Source organism: Monodelphis domestica, chromosome 6 (assembly GCF_027887165.1).
Source record: "Monodelphis domestica isolate mMonDom1 chromosome 6, mMonDom1.pri, whole genome shotgun sequence".
NCBI lineage: Eukaryota > Metazoa > Chordata > Mammalia > Didelphimorphia > Didelphidae > Monodelphis > Monodelphis domestica.
The window spans coordinates 544,315-566,181 of NC_077232.1; the positions used below are offsets into that span (position 1 = coordinate 544,315).

At 62.3% G+C, this 21,867-nt stretch overlaps 2 protein-coding genes across 6 annotated transcripts; one reads left to right on the forward strand and one right to left on the reverse strand.

The window, feature by feature from the left end:
• The first annotated feature begins 12,246 nt into the window (after window positions 1-12,246).
• On the forward strand, window positions 12,247-14,241 carry TALDO1 (transaldolase 1). The gene is made up of 8 exons (XM_056801089.1): window positions 12,247-12,582; window positions 12,702-12,825; window positions 12,902-13,009; window positions 13,086-13,217; window positions 13,305-13,480; window positions 13,555-13,752; window positions 13,848-13,993; window positions 14,084-14,241. Exons 1-8 carry the CDS (start codon window positions 12,483-12,485, stop codon window positions 14,114-14,116), a joined length of 1,017 nt encoding a protein of 338 aa, XP_056657067.1. The 5' UTR covers window positions 12,247-12,482; the 3' UTR covers window positions 14,117-14,241.
• Window positions 14,242-15,110: 869 nt separating this feature from the next.
• On the reverse strand, window positions 15,111-21,303 carry GATD1 (glutamine amidotransferase class 1 domain containing 1). Of its 5 annotated transcripts, XM_056801086.1 has the most exons (9): window positions 20,689-21,070; window positions 19,502-19,895; window positions 17,731-17,807; window positions 17,080-17,185; window positions 16,842-16,949; window positions 16,547-16,641; window positions 16,311-16,404; window positions 16,107-16,218; window positions 15,111-16,018 (listed from the first exon to the last, which is right to left on the reverse strand). In XM_056801086.1, the coding sequence occupies exons 2-9, from the start codon at window positions 19,596-19,598 to the stop codon at window positions 16,012-16,014; spliced, it is 696 nt and encodes a 231-aa protein (XP_056657064.1). In that variant the 5' UTR covers window positions 19,599-19,895; window positions 20,689-21,070; the 3' UTR covers window positions 15,111-16,011. The 5 variants fall into 5 exon arrangements, with proteins under 5 accessions (XP_056657064.1, XP_001379762.3, XP_056657066.1 ...); XM_001379725.3 differs by lacking the exons at window positions 19,502-19,895; window positions 20,689-21,070 and adding an exon at window positions 21,151-21,303; XM_056801088.1 differs by lacking the exon at window positions 19,502-19,895 and having other exon boundaries at window positions 20,689-21,049.
• Between the last annotated feature and the right edge of the window lie 564 nt (window positions 21,304-21,867).

Here is a 21,867-nt window from a genome sequence, read left to right on the forward strand (position 1 = left end):
ACAGATGAAGTCATGCAAGACCGATTTCCACCTTTGCTGTGTTCTGAAGGGAAAACAAGGCAGGAAAAAGAAAACCAGGAAAGGAGCTGCCTCCGGTGGCCCCCCTGTGGGTCCCTGTTCTCCGCGGGGGAGAGAGCAGCCTGAGTGGCCGGAGTCCGGCCTGCCCGGCCTGCCCTTCCCCCAGTTCTTTGCTGGGCTGATTCAGTCCCAGAGGCGAGGCCGACCCGAAGCCTTTCCACTACTGGCAGAGGGTGTGGGCGCGGCACCTTGACCCATGTGGCCATCTTGGTAACCGGCAGAGGCTCGCCTGGGCCTTGCCCCAAGGCCGAGGAAGAGCCCACTTTCCAGGTGCCCTTGTCCGCCCTGTGCCACGGGGGAATGGGTAGATGAGTAACCCCATTTCACAGAAGAGGAGACTGAGGCGGGCCGGGCAGAGGTCAGCTGATCCGCCCAGTGAGGGTCAGCCCAGGTCTTCTAAGCCAAGTCCAGGCGAGCCAGCTAGTCTGGCCTCCAGGGAAGGGGCTGCAGCCGGCCTCCTCTCCGCTCTTCCTCTCTGGGGGTTGTTGTTCAGTCGTTTTCAGTCTTGTCTGACCCTTTGGGACCCCTTTTGGGTATTCTGGGCAGAGAGACCCGAGGGGGCTGGGGAGACAGAAACATGAGGTTGGGTGACTTGGCCAGGGTCATGCTGCTAGTAAGTGCCTGAGGCCAGATTTGACCCCAGGAAGAGGAATCCTCCCGCCTCCAGGTCCTGCACTCTATCCACTGGGCTTCCCAGCTGCTTCCCTCCTGAGAGAGGCCCGGGCAGGCGGCCTGGGACCTTGGGAGAAGAATCTTGGTGTGAGCCCAGCTGGGTGTTGCCTTGCAGCACTTGTGGCCGCCTGACCTCTGGTCCAGGGCTGCCTGCCTGAGCTGCTAACATGTGAAAACCTCCTGGCTGGACGGCTGCCAGGGATGCAGCCCAGGCCAGAGGAGGCTGGTTGGCCCTGGCTTCCCAGGCTAGGCTGGCACTGTGAAAGGGGCTTCAGGATCTGCTCCAGAAAAGCGGGGAACCATTGCACCAGGCAGCCCCCTCCCCCGCCTCAGAGAGCCCCCAAAGAAGGGCAGATCCCCAGCATCCCTGCAGGTCAGCTCCCAGGAGAGAGCAGCTGGCCTGAGGTCATGAGAGGGTCAGGCAAGGAGATGGGCAAAGCAGAGTCGGGCATGGAGACCAACGAGATGGCACCTGCCGCTGGAGCAGAGCATGGGAAAGGGGAAAGCCAAATGGAAGCTTTTGGATCCAGTCTGGGGCCCCTGGGAGCCATGAAAGATTCCTGAGCAGGGGAGGGACATAAACCAACCTGGGCTTTAAGAAACTAATGTCTAGACCCCCCACGGGACAATTTGGAACTGAAAAGTGTAAAAACAATGTTAAAATATGCTTTTGTATGTAATTGGAGAAAATGAGTCTTCACGCCCTGGTGAGAAGAGGGGAGAGAGAGAGGAGAGCTTGGAAGCAGAGAGAGCACAGAGGAGGGGGCAGCCGGTAACAGCGGGAGTCAAGAGGGGCCACAGGGGGGAGGGGAAGGAAGGCTCTGGGGGGGTGCATTCCAGGGAGTGGGAGGAGGGGGGATGTGAGGGCAAAGATGAGGGGCCCCAGTCTGACCCTGTGACAAAGAGATGCTGCCACACAGAGGGTTAGCTTCAAGTTCTGGAACCAGTAGGTGTGATGGGGCAGGGCAGGGTGACACCAGTCTGGAGGGACATGCGCTCTGGGCTTCCTGGACTAGGGTGTCAACCGCATGTGGAGAGGAGAGGAGAGAGAAGAGGGCCCAGAACAGTCTGGGGAGACCCTCACACTCAATGGACAAGCCCCTGCGGTATGCCAGACTTCTGGGGAGACTTAGGAGGAGCCATCCACCAGGAAGGAGCAGGGACCTGAAGACCTAGCAAGAAGAGAGTGCCAAGGAGAAATGCCACCAGATGTGGCCCCAGAGATTCTGGAGACGATAGGATAGCTTTGTTCCCTCTGATAGGTGATAGGGTTGGAAACCCTGGAAGAGGTTAGATTTGGGGCTAACCAACCTCTCTTGAAGCTGCCTAGAGAGAGAGCAGCTTGGGATTTCCCTAGGGCCTGCCTTTTGGCTTCCATTCGGGCCTTCACAATCACTGAGGTTGGGCTGCCTCTCTCAGGAGAGGGGTTGCTTCTGTCTGCCTCAGTTTCCTCATCCTGTAAAATGTGGCTAATAATGGCACCTGCTGTGAAGAGCAAATGAGATGATATCTGCTGATTGACATCGACACAGTGTCCATAAACAGGTAGGCCTGGCCCATTGTGGCATAAGGAAGTCCATGGGATTTGGGGGACGGACGATCCAGAAAAAGCTTAGAAACTCAGAATTCCCATCCAGAGTATGGACGCCCCCTGAAAGAAAAGAACAAATTCCGGCTTCTCCTCTGGTGCGATGGGGAGGCTGAAAGCTTTTATGTGAATTCTCCAGGTCACCCCTAAGCACCACCCTGTGATGTGGAAGGGATACCTGGATCTGCTGTCAGCTGGGTAGTCATGGGTGCGTAGATACATTCACACCCACCTACAATGCTGTCTCCCACCTGAGAATGGCTTTGTTTGGGTAGTTGTAGTTTTTGAAAGACTGTTTTCTTCTCTCTCCCCCCCCCCCAATTACATGGAAAATCAATTTTTGACATTCAGTTTTTTTTAAATTTTTAAAATTTAATTTGGTCAATTTCAAACATTATTCCTTGCTTACAAGAATCACATAATTCTCCACCCCCCCCCCCTTCCTGTAGCTGACAATTTCACTGGGTTTTACTTGAGTCCCCAATCAGAACCCATTTCCATGTTGTTGATGTTGGCCCCAAGATGTTCATTCAGAGTCTACATCCCCAGCCATATCTCCTTCACCCATGTGATCAGGCAGTTGTTTTTCTTCTGCGTTTCTGCTCCCACAGTTCTTTCTCATAAGTCTCTCCGGATTGTCCTGGGTCATTGCATTGCTACTAGTAGCAAAGTCAGTTACATTTGATTGTGCCACAATGTATCAGCCTCTGTGTACAATGCTTTCCTGGTTCTGCTCCTCTCACTCTGCATCACTTCCTGGAGGTTCCAGTTTGAGTTCCTTTGCACCCTCCTCCTCCCTGAGACAGTAAGCATCTGACATCAATTTACCTGTGCTGTCCTGTAAAACAAATCCCCCCCCCCCATTAGTCATTTGGTGGAAGCAATCTCAAGAATGGAGGAGGAGGGGAAATCAAGGACATTTCAGGCTGCATCCAGACCCTGCATCAGTCCTTCCTCCAAGGGCAGGTGGCATTTGTTACAGCAAGATCCCGAAGCTCTGGGGTTGACTTGGATTGCGGCATTGCTGAGAAGAGCCTGGCTTTTCCCAATTGGTCATCAGAAAAGACTGCTGTGGATGTGTTTGGTGCTTTTTTGGTTCTGTTCAGTTCGCTTTGTATCAGTTCATGTGTGTGTCACACTCCTGCTCATTGTTTCTTATGGCACACTGGCATTCCATCACAATCGTGTACCACTGTTTGTTCATCCATTCCCCAATTGATAGACATCCCCTCAATTTTCAATTCTTAATCACAACAAAAAGGACTGCTATCAATGTTTTGGTGCAAACAGGTCCTTTCCCTGTTTTTATTATTGTTTTGAAATACAGGTCAGTAGTGGTATTGCTGGATCAAAGGCATGCATGGTTTAGCCCTTTGGGTATAATTCTAAATTGCCCTCCAGAACAGTTGGGTCAGTTCACAACTCTACCAACAATGCACCAGTGTCTCAATTTTCTTGCACCCCTTCCACCATTGATCATTTTCCTTTTTCTGTCATATTGGCGAGTCTGCTAGGTGTGAAGTGACATCTCAGAGTCACTTTAATTTTCATTTCTCTACTCGAGGGATTTATGACTAGAGATTACTTTGATTTCTTCATCTGAAGGAATGAGTCTGTGAGGGCAGAGTTACTTCATTTTGGTCTCCTGCCTCTGGGGATGATGATGGAGGAGGAGAGGTGAGGGCAGGCTCCATGGGAGGGGAAGGGGGTTCCTCTCTCACAGCCTACTGCTGTCCTCCACCTGGAGGCTGGATTCCATGAGGCCAGCAGGAAGGGAGCCTTTTCTGAGTATGTCAGCATATCCTCAGTTTACCAGGTCCAGTTTTGGTCTTGGCAGCAAGATCAAGTACCTCCCAAAGTCTGGCCCACTGACTGATTGGCCTCAAATCCCACCTTGCCCAGCAAGTCCTCTCTTCGTTATCTCCTATTGGTCCCCATCAGAGCTCTCTTCCTGTATATTTGTTTACACAGAGTCTACCCTGCTAGACTGGGAGCTCCTTCAGGTCTGGGACTGTGTCCTTCGCCTCTTTTTGTATCCCTAGTGCTTGGCACAGGGTAGGAGTTCAGAAATGTTTCCTGACTGACTGAGGTCTTTCCTTACTTCCTGGGCCCAGTACAGGGTCAGGAATTCTGTTGGTGCCCAAGGCTGGGGGCCAGGCTTGGCTCCCTCATGAATGACCCTCTTGTCCAGTCAGCTGGGAGGTGGAAGGAGGGCCCTTGGGCTGGGGACAGAGGAGGGCAAAGGGCAAGACTTCCAGCCTTCCCTGGCACAAGGGGAAGGGGGCGATGGCCAGTCCCACTGCTGCCGGACATTGCACATACCCCTTCCCGACTCTGGGCCCCATTTCCTCTTTACTCAAACCAGGGAGTGGATGAGACCCAGACAAGGACCACAGAGGTCCCTCCCAGCTCTGACTTGCTTCACTGGGGAGGAGCCACCTCTGCCAAGGCTGGGGGAAGGTGGAGGGAGGAGACAGTTTCCTAATTTAAGCTGACAAACTTTAATTCAGTTTAAGTCAGGGGTCAAGGGCCTGCCCCCCTGGAGGAGTGAAATGGGCACAGGAGGGTTGTCTCCCCTGGGCCCCCCACCAGTCATGTGTTGGGAGGGTCCCCCAGACCCAGGCCTCAATTACACTGCTGACCCCAAGAGAAGGCAGGGCCAATAAGAGACACACCCAGGGCAGGCAGAGGTGCCAGGGCAGGCAGGGGGAAGGTCTGCTTAGAGAGGCACATCCAGAAATCCATCAGGGCCTTTCCCAAGAGAGAGGCACTGGGGAGGGGCACAACAATGGCAGGATTAAAGCAGATTTGGGTGAGGGCAGAAGCTGGGCAGCCCCAGCCTTGCAGCAGCTTCACAGGGAAACTTGGCTCTCAGTGGAGTAGGAGAACCACTGACTGGCAGGTAACAGTGTCTGGGGGTCCAGAAGAAGGCTGACTGCCTGCCTGTCTTGCACACCTGGGCAGACAAAAGACACCTATATGTGGATAGAAACACATAGTTGTGTGGCCTTAAAGGTGGCCACTAGCAGACGGTTTGCTCTTTGAGGGCAGGGTGGGGGCTTTCACCACAGCATGACCTTCCAAGGATTCTCTGTCCTCCAGCCTGCCAGCCATTCCCAACCTTCTCCCTTTCCTCCTCCTTATTGCCTAGTTCAGAGTCATTGGGCTGCAAAGGGTATGACCAGGTGGGAGAATGGTTGCCCCTGAGTGGAGTGCGCCACAGCTCTGCTCCCAGAGAGGACGGTCATCTCTGAGTGGAGTGTGCCACAACTTGGCTCCCAGAGAGGATGGTCACCCCTCCCAGAGAGGATGGTCACCCCTGAGTGGAGTGCGCCACAACTCAGCACCCAGAGAGGATGGTTACCCCTCCCAGAGAGGACGGTCATCTCTGAGTGGAGTGTGCCACAACTCGGCTCCCAGAGGATGGTCCTCTCTGAGTGGAGTGCGCCACAGCTCTGCTCCCAGAGAGGACGGTCATCTCTGAGTGGAGTGCGCCTCAACTCGGCTCCCAGAGAGGATGGTTACTCCTCCCAGAGATGATGGTCACCCCTGAGTGGAGTGCGCCACAACTCGGCTCCCAGAGGATGGTCATCTCTGAATGGAGTGCGCCACAACTCGGCTCCCAGAGAGGATGGTCACCTGTGAGTGGAGTGCGCCACAGCTCTGCTCCCAGAGAGGACGGTCATCTCTGAGTGGAGTGCGCCACAGCTCTGCTCCCAGAGAGGACGGTCATCTCTAAGTGGAGTGTGCCACAGCTCTGCTCCCAGAGAGGATGGTCATCTCTGAGTGGAGTGCGCCACAGCTCTGCTCCCAGAGAGGATAGTCACCCCTCCCAGAGAGGATGTTTGCCCCTGAGTGGAGTGCGCCACAACTTGGCTCCCAGAGAGGATGTTTGCCCCTGAGTGGAGTGCGCCACAACTCTGCTCCCAGAGAGGATGGTCATCTCTGAGTAGAGTGCGCCACAGCTCTGCTCCCAGAGAGGACGGTCATCTCTGAGTGGAGTGTGCCACAGCTCGGCTCCCAGAGAGGATGGTCACCCCTCCCAGAGAGGATGGTTGCCCCTGAGTGGAGTGCGCCACAACTCGGCTCCCAGAGAGGATGGTCACCCCTCCCAGAGAGGACGGTCGCCTCTGAGTGGAGTGCGCCACAACTCTGCTCCCAGAGAGGATGGTCATCTCTAAGTGGAGTGCGCCACAGCTCTGCTCCCAGAGAGGACGGTCATCTCTGAGTGGAGTGCGCCACAGCTCTGCTCCCAGAAGATGGTCATCTCTGAGTGGAGTGCGCCACAGCTCTGCTCCCAGAAGATGGTCATCTCTGAGTGGAGTGTGCCACAGCTCTGCTCCCAGAGAGGATGGTCATCTCTAAGTGGAGTGCGCCACAACTCTGCTCCCAGAGAGGATGGTCATCTCTAAGTGGAGTGCGCCACAGCTCTGCTCCCAGAGAGGACGGTCATCTCTGAGTGGAGTGCGCCACAGCTCTGCTCCCAGAGGACGGTCCTCTCTGAGTGGAGTGCGCCACAGCTCTGCTCCCAGAGAGGACGGTCATCTCTGAGTGGAGTGCGCCACAACTCTGCTCCCAGAAGATGGTCATCTCTGAGTGGAGTGTGCCACAGCTCTGCTCCCAGAGAGGACGGTCATCTCTGAGTGGAGTGCGCCACAGCTCTGCTCCCAGAAGATGGTCATCTCTGAGTGGAGTGCGCCACAGCTCTGCTCCCAGAGAGGACGGTCATCTCTGAGTGGAGTGCGCCACAACTCTGCTCCCAGAAGATGGTCATCTCTGAGTGGAGTGTGCCACAGCTCTGCTCCCAGAGAGGACGGTTGCCCCTGAGTGGAGTGTGCCACAGCTCTGCTCCCAGAGAGGACGGTCCTCTCTGAGTGGAGTGCGCCACAACTCTGCTCCCAGAGAGGACGGTCATCTCTGAGTGGAGTGCGCCACAACTCTGCTCCCAGAAGATGGTCATCTCTGAGTGGAGTGCGCCACAGCTCTGCTCCCAGAGAGGATGGTCATCTCTGAGTGGAGTGCGCCACAACTCTGCTCCCAGAAGATGGTCATCTCTGAGTGGAGTGTGCCACAGCTCTGCTCCCAGAGAGGACGGTTGCCCCTGAGTGGAGTGGGCCACAGCTCTGCTCCCAGAGAGGATGGTCATCTCTGAGTGGAGTGCGCCACAACTCTGCTCCCAGAGAGGACGGTCATCTCTGAGTGGAGTGCGCCACAGCTCTGCTCCCAGAAGATGGTCATCTCTGAGTGGAGTGCGCCACAGCTCTGCTCCCAGAGAGGATGGTCATCTCTGAGTGGAGTGCGCCACAACTCTGCTCCCAGAGGATGGTCATCTCTGAGTGGAGTGCGCCACAGCTCTGCTCCCAGAGAGGATGGTCATCTCTAAGTGGAGTGCACCACAACTCTGCTCCCAGAGAGGACGGTCATCTCTGAGTGGAGTGCGCCACAACTCTGCTCCCAGAGGATGGTCATCTCTGAGTGGAGTGCGCCACAGCTCTGCTCCCAGAGAGGATGGTCATCTCTAAGTGGAGTGCGCCACAGCTCTGCTCCCAGAGAGGACGGTCCTCTCTGAGTGGAGTGCGCCACAGCTCTGCTCCCAGAAGATGGTCATCTCTGAGTGGAGTGCGCCACAGCTCTGCTCCCAGAGAGGATGGTCATCTCTGAGTGGAGTGCGCCACAACTCTGCTCCCAGAGGATGGTCATCTCTGAGTGGAGTGCGCCACAGCTCTGCTCCCAGAGAGGATGGTCATCTCTAAGTGGAGTGCACCACAACTCTGCTCCCAGAGAGGATGGTCATCTCTGAGTGGAGTGCGCCACAGCTCTGCTCCCAGAGAGGACGGTCATCTCTGAGTGGAGTGCGCCACAGCTCTGCTCCCAGAAGATGGTCATCTCTGAGTGGAGTGCGCCACAGCTCTGCTCCCAGAAGATGGTCATCTCTGAGTGGAGTGCGCCACAGCTCTGCTCCCAGAGAGGATGGTCATCTCTGAGTGGAGTGCGCCACAACTCTGCTCCCAGAGGATGGTCATCTCTGAGTGGAGTGCGCCACAGCTCTGCTCCCAGAGAGGATGGTCATCTCTAAGTGGAGTGCACCACAACTCTGCTCCCAGAGAGGACGGTCATCTCTGAGTGGAGTGCGCCACAACTCTGCTCCCAGAGGATGGTCATCTCTGAGTGGAGTGCGCCACAGCTCTGCTCCCAGAGAGGATGGTCATCTCTAAGTGGAGTGCACCACAACTCTGCTCCCAGAGAGGACGGTCATCTCTGAGTGGAGTGCGCCACAACTCTGCTCCCAGAGGATGGTCATCTCTGAGTGGAGTGCGCCACAGCTCTGCTCCCAGAGAGGATGGTCATCTCTGAGTGGAGTGCGCCACAACTCTGCTCCCAGAGGATGGTCATCTCTGAGTGGAGTGTGCCACAGCTCTGCTCCCAGAGAGGACGGTCATCTCTAAGTGGAGTGCACCACAACTCTGCTCCCAGAGAGGACGGTCCTCTCTGAGTGGAGTGCGCCACAGCTCTGCTCCCAGAGAGGACGGTCCTCTCTGAGTGGAGTGTGCCACAACTCTGCTCCCAGAAGATGGTCCTCTCTGAGTGGAGTGCGCCACAGCTCTGCTCCCAGAGAGGACGGTCCTCTCTGAGTGGAGTGCGCCACAACTCTGCTCCCAGAAGATGGTCATCTCTGAGTGGAGTGCGCCACAGCTCTGCTCCCAGAGAGGACGGTTGCCCCTGAGTGGAGTGCGCCACAGCTCTGCTCCCAGAGAGGACGGTCCTCTCTGAGTGGAGTGCGCCACAGCTCTGCTCCCAGAGAGGACGGTCCTCTCTGAGTGGAGTGTGCCACAACTCTGCTCCCAAAGGCCAGCTGCATAAGTGGGAAAGGGAGGCCTGGAGTCAAAAGGAAGGTTGATCTTTGCTCTGGAGGTTTCCCACATCCTACTGGGGACAGTGGAATACTGGTGGCCTGGCCCCACACAGCCTTTCCTCAGGGAATATGCTGGAGGGGCTGGAGATGGAAGGCTCATCTCCTCACTTAGCCTTCTCCTGACTACATGCCTTATCTGATGTTAGTCAAAATCTGTGCATCACCTACTTGTGGTATGTGTCACCCTCTGGAGTAGAACTCCACTGTCAACCCACTGTCGTTTACCTGTCTGTCAGTGTCCTGGGCTGGCTTACTTGGTTGGGATAAAGCCTTTATTTTAGACCAGAGAAATAGTTCTTTATATTTTCAGTCAAATGAAAAAGGAGTGAAACCTGAAACCTCTTCTTGTCCCTCTCCCTCCATCTGCTGGTGCCTGCCCACCTCCTGCCCTCTGGCCTCCCTGTCCGCCGCTGGCACCGTTCTCACGCACTCAGGGTGCCACCCTATCTGGCCGTCTCAGCCGGCCGCGTCGCCACTCAGCCAGCTCGTTTCCTCGGTCCATTTCTGCTGCCCAAGCCAAACTGGGCAGGCCTTCTCCTCGTGTCCCCTTGCTCTACTCAGCCTTGCCCTGGTGGCCCATTCAGCCCAGCCTCCTCTGAGCTTGCCACCCTCTGCCTCCGTCTCCCCAGCCTCCTCGGGGCTCCCCTGCCCTGGCTCCTCTCCCTCCTCCTTTGCCCGTCCTAATGCCTTGCTGGCTTCTGCGCGGTCCTCCTCTCTGGACTCTCTTGTCCCCCGGACAACCGCCAGTGGCTCCGGCCTGGAAGCCTTCCCACTGCCTGCTGCCTGCACACTGGAGAAGGCCCGAAGCTGTCCTGCGGGGCCCATCCGACGCCGTCCTTCGCTTGGCCAGACAGTCCTTCCCTCCCCTCCAATCTGCCGGGGCTCGCCGGCCCCCAACTTCTTATTTCACTGAGAAAACGGGGGGCCCTTCACAGCCTCCCTCTTCTCCCCTCCTCGTCCGCATCTGCCAGGAGGGAAGGGCCCTTCCGCCACCCCAGGCGAGCCCCCCACGTGAAGGGGGGACGGAGGCAGAGCAACTGCCCGGATCCTTCGGTCCTTCCAGCTCCCATCCCGGATTGGCCCGCCGGCGCTCCGGGACGCTGGAGCGGTTCGTCATCTGAGGACACCGAGGCAAGCGGGCCCAGGGTCACCGGCCCCGTCCAGCCTGCTGCCCGGCATCCCTTCTGGGCTTTGGACTCCTGGAGGAGGCCGTCTCCAGGGGGTGCCGCCGTTTCCTCCCTCGCCGCCTCCTCCACTCTCTCTGCCCGGGCCCTTCCTGACATCTCTCTCTGCAGCCGTGGGCGCTGGGGACCACCAGCTCCTGCCTGGCTCTGCCGCCCCTTCTCCGGCTGCCCGTGAGACAAAGGGAGGGCCCGGCCTCCTGCCCTCTCCCCCTTGGGGTGCCCCAGACACCTCCGGTGGGGCCCCCCGCTCCTGCCATGCTGGCGGGGCACCCCATCTCTCCGCCCAGCCAGCGAAGGCTCCCCAGCACTCTTCGGAAGTGTCGCCTTCCATCTTGGAATCTCAGTTCTGAGGCTGCAGGACGGAGGTGGAGTGACTTGGCCAGGGTCACCCCTCCAGGAAGCGCCTGAGGTCCCATCTGAGGCCAGGACACCCGAGCTCTAGGCCTGGCTCGCTGTGGCGCCTCTCCTCGGCCCCTTGTCCCCGGGTGGCCGTCCTGGGTTCTGTTGGGCCTCCCTGCCTGCCTTCGTGTCCCCATCAGTCTGGAAGCCCTCGCGGGCCTGAACTACCTTCCTTTAGGCCCGGCTCGTAGCCCAGCGCTGAGCTGCCCCTCGGAGCCTGGGGAGGGCCCCCTCCTCCGGGCTGGCCTCCTGCTGCTTGCTTGCTGTCCCCCCTTGGTGACGCCCTGGGGGGTGACGGAGGCAACGGTCGGGAGGATGTGCCTGGCGACAGCCTGGGCCCGGGGGTGGCCTCCAGCCCCGTGACCTGGTGGGCATTCCAGGCTGGACGCGCCACGGCCACGTTAGGAGGGGGAGGGATGACGTCGGAGCTCTGGAGGACTCCCAGGGGCCCTCCGGCCTCTCCCCCCTTGGTGGGCTCCCCGCCATTCCCCTGGCATGCCCCGGCCCTCCTGGAGGGAGCAGAGCAATCACGGGCTTCCTGCCTCGGCCTCCACCTGAGCCTCCCCCAGCGGCTCCCATCAGGGAGGATGGGGGAAGGAGGAAGGCCTGGGGAAGGCCGGGGAGCGGGGGGGGTTCCTCCTCCCTTCCGGCAGCTCTCGGTCAGGGACTGAGGGGCAGTTGGGGGGCCATTGAGAAGGGTCTAGGTTTGGGGGTGAGGGGGCTGGGTGTCCCCCTGGTGCTCCCAGAGCTAGGGAATGGCAGTAAACCTTGTGATTAAGCCTCTCCTAAGCACTGGGCACCCTGGGAACAATGAGGTTGGCCAACAAGGGCTGTCCTTGCCCTCTAGGCACAAGAGACTACAGACAGGACAGACTCATGAACCAGGACTAGGAAAGGGATCCCTTTAAAGTAGTGTGAGGGAGGGCACTCCAGGCAGGGGGCACAGCCTGAGAAAATGCCTGGAGGCTGGAGATGGAGCTCAGGGTGCGGACCCAGGGTGGGAGAGAGTCACTGGGTTGGAAAAGGGGGAGCGGAAGTTCCCGGTATCCCTGGAGCCTAGCATACAGCAGGCATCTATTAAATGTTCTAGGAGGAACCGCGAGGTAGCTCAGGGAATAGAAAAAACGAGCCTGGGAGGTCCTGGGTTCAATAACAGCCAAGTCCTAGCTGGGCGGAGCTGCACCAGTCACAACCCTATTTAGCCCAGCCCTTGCCCAGGGCTTCAAGAAAAAACAATGCGATCCGAGCTGGGAGGAGGGCGCAGATCGGGGGCGGAGCCTAGGGCGGGGCCCGCTCCTCGAGGCGGACGTGCCCCGGGCCTGGATTGGCCAGCCGTGCTGGGGGCGCGGACGAGAGCTGGGAGCGGGGGCGGGGCTCCTCTCCCTCAGGCTCGGATTGGCCGGACGCGCCGGGGGCGTGGCCCGCGCCAACCCGCGCTACCCCGGCGAAGCAGGCCACAGGCGGGGCTGTCGCGGTGCATTGTGGGCCCAGCTCTCCCGCTCTTACCCCCGCTAGCCTGCAGCCTCTCTCTCTCTGTCCAGCCCGCGCGTCCCCGCAGCAACCTCGCACCCGCCGCCGCCGCCTCCTCCTTCTCCTCCGCACTCTGCTCCCCGCGCGCTCCCGGCCCAGCCCCGCGCGCCGCCGCGCTATGGCCTCCACCTCCCCCGTGAAGCGGCCCCGCATGGAGTCGGCACTCGAGCAGCTGCGGCGCTTCACCACCGTCGTGGCCGACACGGGAGACTTCCGCGGTGCGCGGGGCCGGGGGCGGGCTGTGCGGGCGGGCGGGCGGGCGCCTTCCCGGTCCCCGGGCTGTGACGCCTGGGGCGCCCCGGCCGAGCCTCACGGCGCGCCTGCCCTTCCTCCGCAGCCATCGACGAGTACAAGCCGCAGGACGCCACCACCAACCCGTCGCTGATCCTGGCCGCGGCGCAGATGCCGGACTACCAGGACCTGGTGGAAGAGGCCGTGGAGTACGGCAAGAAGCTGGGGGGGTGAGTCGGCGGCCCCCCCGGGCGGGGCGGGGGGAGGCCGGGGCCGGGACGCCGCTCAAGTGCCTGCGGGTTCCAGGTCCCAGGAGGAGCAGATCCGGAACGCCAGCGACAAGCTCTTCGTGCTCTTCGGGGCCGAGATCCTGAAGAAGATTCCTGGCCGCGTCTCCACCGAAGTCGATGCCAGGTGGGGGGGCAGCCTTCGGGCGGGGGGGGGGGCGGGGGGCCTCCGGGACTTCCCTGACGGCCTGCTGCCCCCCCAGGCTGTCCTTCGACAAGGAAGAGATGGTGCGCCGGGCGCTGCGCTTCATCGAGCTCTACAAGGAGGCCGGCATCAGCAAGGAGCGCGTCCTCATCAAGCTGGCCTCCACGTGGGAGGGGATCCAGGCCGGAAAGTAAGGCAGGCCTCCGGGGAGGGCCCAGCTGGAGGGGGCTCTGCCGGGCCGCCGCACCCACCCACCCCTCTCTGTCCGCCCGCCCAGGATCCTGGAGGAGCAGCACGGCGTCCACTGCAACATGACGCTCCTGTTCTCCTTCGCCCAGGCCGTGGCCTGCGCCGAGGCCGGGGTCACCCTCATCTCCCCCTTCGTGGGCCGCATCCTGGACTGGCACGTGGCCAACTCGGACAAGAAGGCCTTCGAGCCCCACGAGGACCCAGGTGGGTGCGGGCGGGCCGGAGGGGGCAGCGGTGCCCGCCGGGCACTCAGCCGGCTCCCCTGCATGCGTCCGCAGGCGTCAGGAGCGTCACCAAGATCTACAACTACTACAAGAAGTTCGGCTACAAGACCATCGTGATGGGCGCCTCCTTCCGCAACGTGGGCCAGATCAAGGCCCTGACGGGCTGCGACTACCTCACCATCTCGCCCAAGCTGCTGGCGGAGCTGCTCAAGGACGGCTCCAAGCTCAGCCCCGCACTCAGTGCCGAGGAAGGTCTGCGGGGGAGGGGGCAGGCACGAGGGGGGGCGGCGGGCGGCGGCCCCGCCCCGGGAGCCCCCGCCTGAACTGTGCCCCCCTCCGGCCCCCAGCCCAGGCCAGCAGCCTGCAGAAGGTCCACCTGGACGAGGCGGCCTTCCGCTGGGAGCACAACGAGGACCAGATGGCGGTGGAGAAGCTGTCCGACGGCATCCGCAAGTTCGCCGCAGACTCTGTGAAGCTGGAGAAGATGCTGCAGGTGGGGGGCGGGCAGGGTGCTCGGGAGGGCCGGGAGGAGGCCCCCAGGGGTCCCACCCGGCAGCCCCACCCACTGGTTCCTCCTCCCCAGGAGCGGATGTTCAGTGCGGAAAACGGGCGCTAGAGCCTGTGCGAGCGGATGGAGCGATCCTGGCTGGACGACGGCGGCGGCGGGCGCCGAGAGGCTCGACCAGGGGCTGCCCCCTTTTGGTGTCAGATTGGCCCGGAGCATTAAAGTGGTCACGTGCCTCCCTTGTCCAGTGCGCTCATTGGCCGCCCGGTCTCCCTTCTGTCAGATCAGTCCCTCGAGAACCCCGTGAGCCTGGCAGCCCTTGTGGGGTCTGCCAGACGAGGGCACACAGTAGGCACCTAATGAGTGCCTGCGCCACGCCCCCCCAGCTTCCCAGCGGGTGGCTGCCATTTCCCAGCCTGTGGCCTCCCTGCTTCTGGGCGGTCACCTGGCTGCAGTCACGTGCCTTGGGCTCTACTGGAGGGAGAGGGCGGAGCCCGACCTGCTGCTGGGATGGGGCGAGGGAGGGTCCTGCGTGACGGTGCGGCGCCCCCTGGCGGACACGCGCCCCAATGACACCCCGCAGTGTTCCTGGGAGGAGGAAGTCCTTTTTAGCTTCGTTTTACCGTGGAGGAAACTGAGGCAGCGGGCGGGGCCACCTCTGATTTCCCTTAGACAAGTAACTAGCATCTGCGGTGAGCCCGACACCCTCCGAGCTCCATAAAGGGCAGGCTATGAGGAGGCCTCACTGGCCCTCCCCCAACCCCACCCCAGACCCAGAGGGGCTGACCATTCCCCCCATCCCAGGGTGCGTCTAAGGCTGGATTCGAACCCAGGTCTCCACTTTGGGTTAGTCAGTCCCCTTTGCTCTGGGCTGACAAGCCAGGAAGCCCGAGGCTCACCCAGGTCCGGCTCAGTGGGAGGCGCCTTGGTCCCCGCCCAGAGTGCCCACCTGGGCTCCCCCTGCCTCTTGGCCTTCCAGGCTTCGGCACTAGCACAGCCCCCCATTCTCCCACCTTTGCCCAGCCCTGGGCCCCTGCCGGCATCCCCATGACTTGTGTGCCACCCCCTCCCCGCCGGTGCCCCTCCATCCAACACAAACACTGGAGCAGGCTAGCATGAGCTTGTATTGGCGCTCCCTGCTTGGGGAGGGCTTCCTGGAGGAGGCAGCACTTAGAGCAGAGAAGGGCGGGCAGTGTGGCAGAGCCCAGGGGGGCAAGGGAGGGAAGGCAAGGCGGCATGTGGGTGGTGGCTGTCCGGGAGGTCCAAGGGGACATCCGCCCAGCTCAGCCCAGAGCGGCTCCTCCAGGCTTCTGGGCAGGAGAGTGACCCCTGGCCGTCCAGCTGTCCCATCTTTGGGCCTGAAGATTCTGCTTCCCGGCCTGGCCTTCGTGGGAGGCACCTGCTGCACCCTCTTGCACCCACTCCTTCAGGGTCCTTTCTGGGTCTTTCCTGGGAGCTGAAATGGGGGGCCGGGCGGCTGGAGGAACCCAGGCAGTGGCTGTGGGGATGCCCTTGGGCGCCCCCAGATTTTCAGTGACCAGGAAGGAGCCCAGCAGCCCTCCCTCCCCGCTGTCCAGGGAGGCCTGAAACCCAGCAGCGCCCCAGAAGGCGGGCCAGGGCTCTGCTGGGCCTCCCGGGCCCCTCTTGGCAGCCCCCCCCCCCCCCCGAGTGGGTGTTTCAGCCCCTTGCTCGGAAGCAGGAAGCAGACTGCCGGGTCCTGGGCAGGTCTGCTGGGCCTCAACGCCCTGGCATGGGTGCCAGCCCCATTCTCGAGGGCACCACGAGGGACACGTTCTCTGTGCCCAGCCGGCCAGGGTGACTCCCAGAAGGGCACGTGGCCCCCCCCAGGGTCCGAGCGGTCCATGCAGGGAAAGGGGGGGAGGAGCCATGCCGGAAAAGGGGCAGCCTCGCTGGAGGGGGGCCCCCCACCCCCAAGGGGCTCCGCCGGGGCTGCTTCTGGCCAGGGTGGTCCACGGGCGTCCGGAGCCTACGGCCAAGGCCTCCTCTCACTTCCTGTGGAAAGATGGCGGGGCGGGGTGAGGCTTGCCCGGCCGGGCTCCTGAGGCTGGGCCACAAGCGCCCCGGCACCCCGCCAGCCCACCTGCCGCCACACAGGAGCACCAGGTTCTGCACCGCCAGGACCGTGGAGGCGTCGTTCTGGCCCGTGACCAGGTGCCGGTCCAGGACCACGTGCGCGGCGTCCGGCTGGCTGGCTGCAGGAGGGAGAGGCCGCGGCCCAGTCACGGGCGGCCCAGCCCGGGCCGCCCCATCCCGCCCGGCCCCCTTGGCCGCTGGGAGCGCTCACCGCTGAAGCAGGCCCCGGCATCCCTCACGAAGTCTTCCACGATGACGGGCAGGCCACCGAAGCCGGGCTCCCGGATGAGCTCACCCACGGAGGGCTGGGGACACACCGCGCCGCTGGCCAGAGTTCTGGGCAAAGTCCCCGGCCCGGGGCGCCCTGCGAACCCCAGGGGGTCTCCCAGGCTCCGGCCGCCCCAGAATCCGCCCCCCCCCCCCCCGCCAGAGTCTGCTGGGACTCACCCCGGTCAGGCTGTAATCCCGGAACACCCAAGACTTGTCCTCCTTCGTGGCACAGCAGAGGGCGGCCACGCCGTGCCCCACGGCGCAGACGGGTTCTGCAAGCCAAAGGCAGACAGCTGCGCTCCAGGCCGAGCCCAGGACGACGCCAGGCAGGCAGCGCCAGGCCCCCGTCGTCCCGGGTGGGCAGCTTAAGAGTATTCAGGCCACCCTTTTTAACCCTTACAGGAGAACACTCACCACGGCTCCCCCGAGAGGCCCCCCACCCAGGGGTCCCCGGCTGCCCCCCATCACCTACTCTGCTCCGCGCTGAAGTGCTCCAAGATGCGGGCCAAGTAGCCGCTGTTGGCGAGGTCGGTCAGGGCCCCGGGGCAGCTGGGGATGAGCAAGGCATGGTACCTGGCACCTGGACAGGAAGGGGCCGCCATGGGCATAGAATGGGCAGCAACATAAGCGACCCCCAGAGAGCCCCCGAGGGCTGGGAGACTCCGCAGACCTGGAGATGCCACCTCGCCCACCGCCTGCCCACCACTCACCATCGATGGACTCCAGCTTGGCAGGGCTGGCATAGGCCTTGACGCGGAAGTCTTGGATCCAACGCGTGTTGCTCTCGTTCATGCCCACGAAGTCAATGGCCTTCCCCTGGCACAGCCCGGAGACAGGTCGAGCACGGATGCAAAAAGGGGGAGTCCTCTGGAGCCCTGGAGCTGGGGCTCCCTGAGCTGCCTCTTCCCTCCCTCCTTAGGTCCCGGTGGGTTGGCAGAGGCCAAACCCTCTTTCTGTCTCGGCCAGGAGCACGGGGCCAGCGTTAAGCGAGCTGGGTGGCCGCTCGCCAGAAGCATCCCAAAGGACCCACTGGGGGGCCGGCCCTCACTCTGCTTGTCCTTTGGGGCGCCGCCTGGGTGGCACCAGCACCTTCCACATGAAGCCCCTGCCAACGTGTGCCAGCCATGACTGGGTATGCCCAGAGGTGCCCGCTCCCTCCTCCTGACTCGGGCCCAGCGTCCACGCCAGCCAATCAATGTTTCTGGGCATGACGCCCCCCCTTCCATAGGCCTCCCCCTCCTGGCAGAATGAAAAAGGCCCCTGCCCTCAGGGACCCTGGCGGCCACGAAGAAGAGCCCCAGCGCCCAGAGAACCCAGGGCTTGGGCACGGACGGGGCCCCCCAATGCCCCCAGGCACTTACCCCTGGAGTGGCCACTTGCAGGTTGAAGGCGGCACTGCCCAACGTGAAACAGTGGAGGAATGAGTGGGCTGATACCCCTGGAAGACAGAGGGGCACATACATGTAGGCACGTGTGAGCAGGCCCCCACACGCCTGCTGCCCACGCAGCCAGGTGCCCCAACAGGGCGCTGGCACCTTCTTCCCCAGAAAACCGCAGAGCCGAGGAGGCGAGGCAGAGGGGCGAGCGGGCACGGCTTCGCCTCTCTCTGACTCCGTTTCCTCGTCTGTAAACGGGGCCTCACGGAGAAACCTGACCGGTTCAGCGCGTCCGCCGTGATTACTGTTTCCCAAAGCCAAAGGCCCGTGCCGAGGGGGCTGGGCACGGGGTACTGAGCCCACCGAGGCGGCAGGTCAGGACAGCAGAGACCCTCCACGAGCCCCAGCCCGCAGTGCGGCCGGTGGAGAGGAGCAGAGGGAGCTGCCAGAGACCCGGAGAGGGCTGCCGAAGGACCTCTGCTGTGGGGAGGCCCCGGCGGGCACACGAGGGAAGCCTGGCCGGAGGGGATGGCATGCAAGTGAGGCCCAAAGTGCCCGCGCAATAGCCACACGGGAGAGGCTCTGGCCAGCGGGCACCGTCAGCGCCCTTCTCCGACGGCCAGCGCCACTTTAGCCGCCGCGAGGGAACGCCAGGCCCGGCCGAGGGCCTGGGCGCCGTGGGGCCCCTCAGCTGCCCTGCCCTGGACCCGGCGATCCTGCCTGCCTACGGCAGCTGGCCGAGCCGGCTCTGCCGTGCCAGCTAAACCCTAAAAAAGGCTCATTGGGACAGACGAGAACCCAGAAGCCTCGGCTTGGCCCAGCGAAGAGCAGGCTGAAAGGCTGGCGAGGCCGGGCTGCCTGGGGGAGGCGGAGGAGGAGGAGAGGGAAGGGGGTGCTGAGGGGGGCGAGCAGCCTTGGGACTTCTCCAAGTTCAGGTGACTTGGGGGGGCCCAGGGTACCTCCACGCTCTGCGCCCCCCCCGCCAAGGGATCCGAGGAAGGGCAAACCAGCATCTGCAGACGGGCAGCTGGAGGGACCGAGGCACACGTAGCCCGGGAACTTGGTGCCGTGGAACAAGGGGAGCTGCTTTCCCAGGACCTGCCTGGCCAGGCAGCAGAAGAAGCAGGAGCTGGTGGGGAGGTCGAGGCAGGTGCCTGCCACCCCGTCCCCACCTGCCGGGAGCCTTCCCACAATTCTCTTCTGGCTTAGTCCAGAGCCCCAAATCCGGGCTTCTGGTGGGCTCCAGAATCGGCAGCTTCACAATGAGGAAGGATTAAAGGTGGGAAGGCAGAGGGAGGCCATTCAGATTAGCCCAGGGGCCTCTGGACCCAGGAATGCTGCCGGGCAAAGCCCTGGCTGTAATGCTGGCTCCAGCTCCCGGGCCTTGGGTCCGCCACGAGGCTGCCCGGGGTATAGGCGGGTCCTGCGTCCCCAGCAACACATCCCGAGCGCGCCCTCCCTTCCTCTCAGGGAGTCTTCTCCCGGGCCTCGATCCTCATTCAGACTAGCCTCCCTGCCTCATCTCCCCACCCTTCATTCCAAGGTCCGCTCGCGGCCAGCCCCTCAAGGCATCCCGGGGGCGCCCACCTCCTCCAGGATCGAGCACCTCCACAGGCTGGCCTGCTGTCCTCCCCTCGCCCCGGCTGTCGCCCATGCCCTCCCCACCCCGGCTTCTCTGGGACATTTCCCAGGAGGCCTTTCCCCCTTTCCCACCCTTCCCTGCCCAGGAGGGATTCTTTGAGCCTGTGCCCCTTACCCGAGGGCAGGAACCTGTCTCTGCCCCCCTCTGTGCCCCCAGTGCCAGGGCAGGGCCTGCCTTGTAGAGACAGATCAGGACAGGCGGGAAGAACCATTCGCCGGTCAAACCCCCCAAGGCAGAGCTTCGCAGACCTGGGGAGGCCCACAAAGAACGACGCGGTCCAGCCAGGAGGGCCTCGGGAGGCAAATGCTGCTGCGCAGGGGAGCTAGGAGGGTTTCTGGCTCTTATGGTGGCTGAGAAAGAGAGGCTGGACCAGACCGCGAGGGAGGGACGACGGGGCAGGAACGTGGGCCGCCGGCCGCCTCCTGGACACCACTAAGTCAGGAATGGGTCCTGCATGATTCTCCATGTGTGTAATGGGGACGGGAGAGGGAAAGAGGAGAATTTGGCCCTGAAAATAAAAACGGAATCGGAAGAAATAAGAGACACAATGGGGAAACGGGAGGCTCCCCTGGCGAGGGTGGAATCTGTGGCAAGGGATCGTCGCTGGCCAGGGAAGAAGCCACATGAGCAATCGGGGCTCGACAGCCCAGCAAGGCAGCAGAGGGACACCGAGGCCACAGGCCCGGCATCCTTCCGCAGGAAAAGCCTGGGCAGGCGGCCGAGGGGGAGCGGGCGGATGGGCAACACAGGAGAGGCTCTGGGCCCCAAGAAGGCCAGCTAAAAGCAGCAGCCCTTGTGAAAGAAGGGAGACCGCCCAGAGCCGGCCTTGGCCTCCTGCGAGACTCCAGGCCTGGGGAGCCCGGAGCAGCCGGGCATTGTGGGCAAAAGCACGCGGTAGCCTGTAGCCGGAGATGGATGAAATCGGGAACCCAGGTTCGGGGTGTGGGCTCGCACGAGGCTCTCCTGCCCATTCACGATGGCGGCCGCTCGGGCTTGCTCATCCCTTCTACAGCTCTAAAACAGGGAGGGCAGGGCCGAGTCCGGGGTCTGGCCGGGGTTCGAGGCCAAGCCTCTTCTGGGGGATCTAGCCTTCATCCCACTCCCAGCTGGCCTGGACTCCCTGGGCTCAGGCTCCAGGCAGCTTCCCCTTGGCTTTAGGAAAAGCCTGCTCAGACCTGGCCTGGGCAACAGGGAAGCAAGGTGGAGGGTCAGAGCCTGACCACGCACAACAGGGAGAACAGGGTCTGCTTCGGGTTTCCATCCCCCCCAAGGGAGCCCCAAGTAGGGAAGAGCCCGTTCACCGTTGAGGTTCAGACCATCCTGGCTGTGTGACCCTGGGCAAGTCGCTTCTGACTCAGTTTCCTCAATCTGTCAAATAAGGAAGCGGCGAACCTCTCCAGTGTCTTTGCCTAGAAACCCCGCATGAGGCCAGGAATGTATCCAGATCAGGGAACACAGGGGAGCCGGACGTTCTCAGGGGCTCCAGTCCCCTGCAGGCTCGGGCGATGGGGCATCGGATGGCCCGGAGGAGTCGAGGGCCCGGGCGCGCCGCCACCATTCCCCTTTGGCCCTCGGAGGAGCCCGGACCACCGGCCCGAGACTGGAAGAGGAACTGACTGAGGATCGGCGGAGGGGGGGGAGGGCCGGCCCCCACCAGGCCCAAAGGGGGCGTCAGGGACTGGGGGAAGATGCGGGGGACTGTCCTGCGGCGGCGGCATTGGGGGAGGGGGAGGCGGAGGCAGAGGCAGAGGCTGCTCACTCACCGCGGGTGGCAGCGCTAGCCACGATGAGGCAGGCGGGCCGGCTGGGCAGCCGCTCGGACGCCATGGCCGGTCTTGCGCTCCGCCTCCTACAGGGCCCCGCCCCTCTTCCCGCCGGTCTGCGCATGCTCCAGTGGGCGAGGCCGGCGTCACGTGGGCCCATTCGGCCCCGCCCCTCGCTCGCCTGTCAGTCCCAGCTCTAAAACAAGAGCGGTGTGGGCTCTTAGGGGCGATTACTTGCCCCGGTGCCACGACTTGGAAGTGGCTGCGGTTCCCTTTGGACCCAGGCCCTCCCTTCTCCAGACGTGCTCCGAATTCTTTTTGCCTTGGCGCCCAACCTAGTCCGTGTCCAGAGCCGCAGGGGGTCCGAGGAGCCGCCATGACGGCAGCCCTGGGGGACCGCCACCCTCGCCAGTGCCAGCCCTGCCGCCCTGCTTCTCTGGGTGTGTTTCTTCCTCTCTGAGCGCAGCCCCTGCCCAGAGCAAGGACTGTGGGGAAGCTGAGGGGCCAGGGAAGGCCTGAGGTCAAGTCTGGTCCTAGATATTTCCCTGGCAGCACGCCTGGCTTTCCTGGGCTGTAAAATGGGAGCCATTAGAGCCCCTGTTCCCAGGGTGCGTGTGAGGAGTTACACTGGGGTTTTCTCAGCAAAGCCATTCCCTTCCTCCGCTCATTTTACAGATGGGGAAAGGGAGGCCAACAGGGAAGTGACTTGTCCAAGGT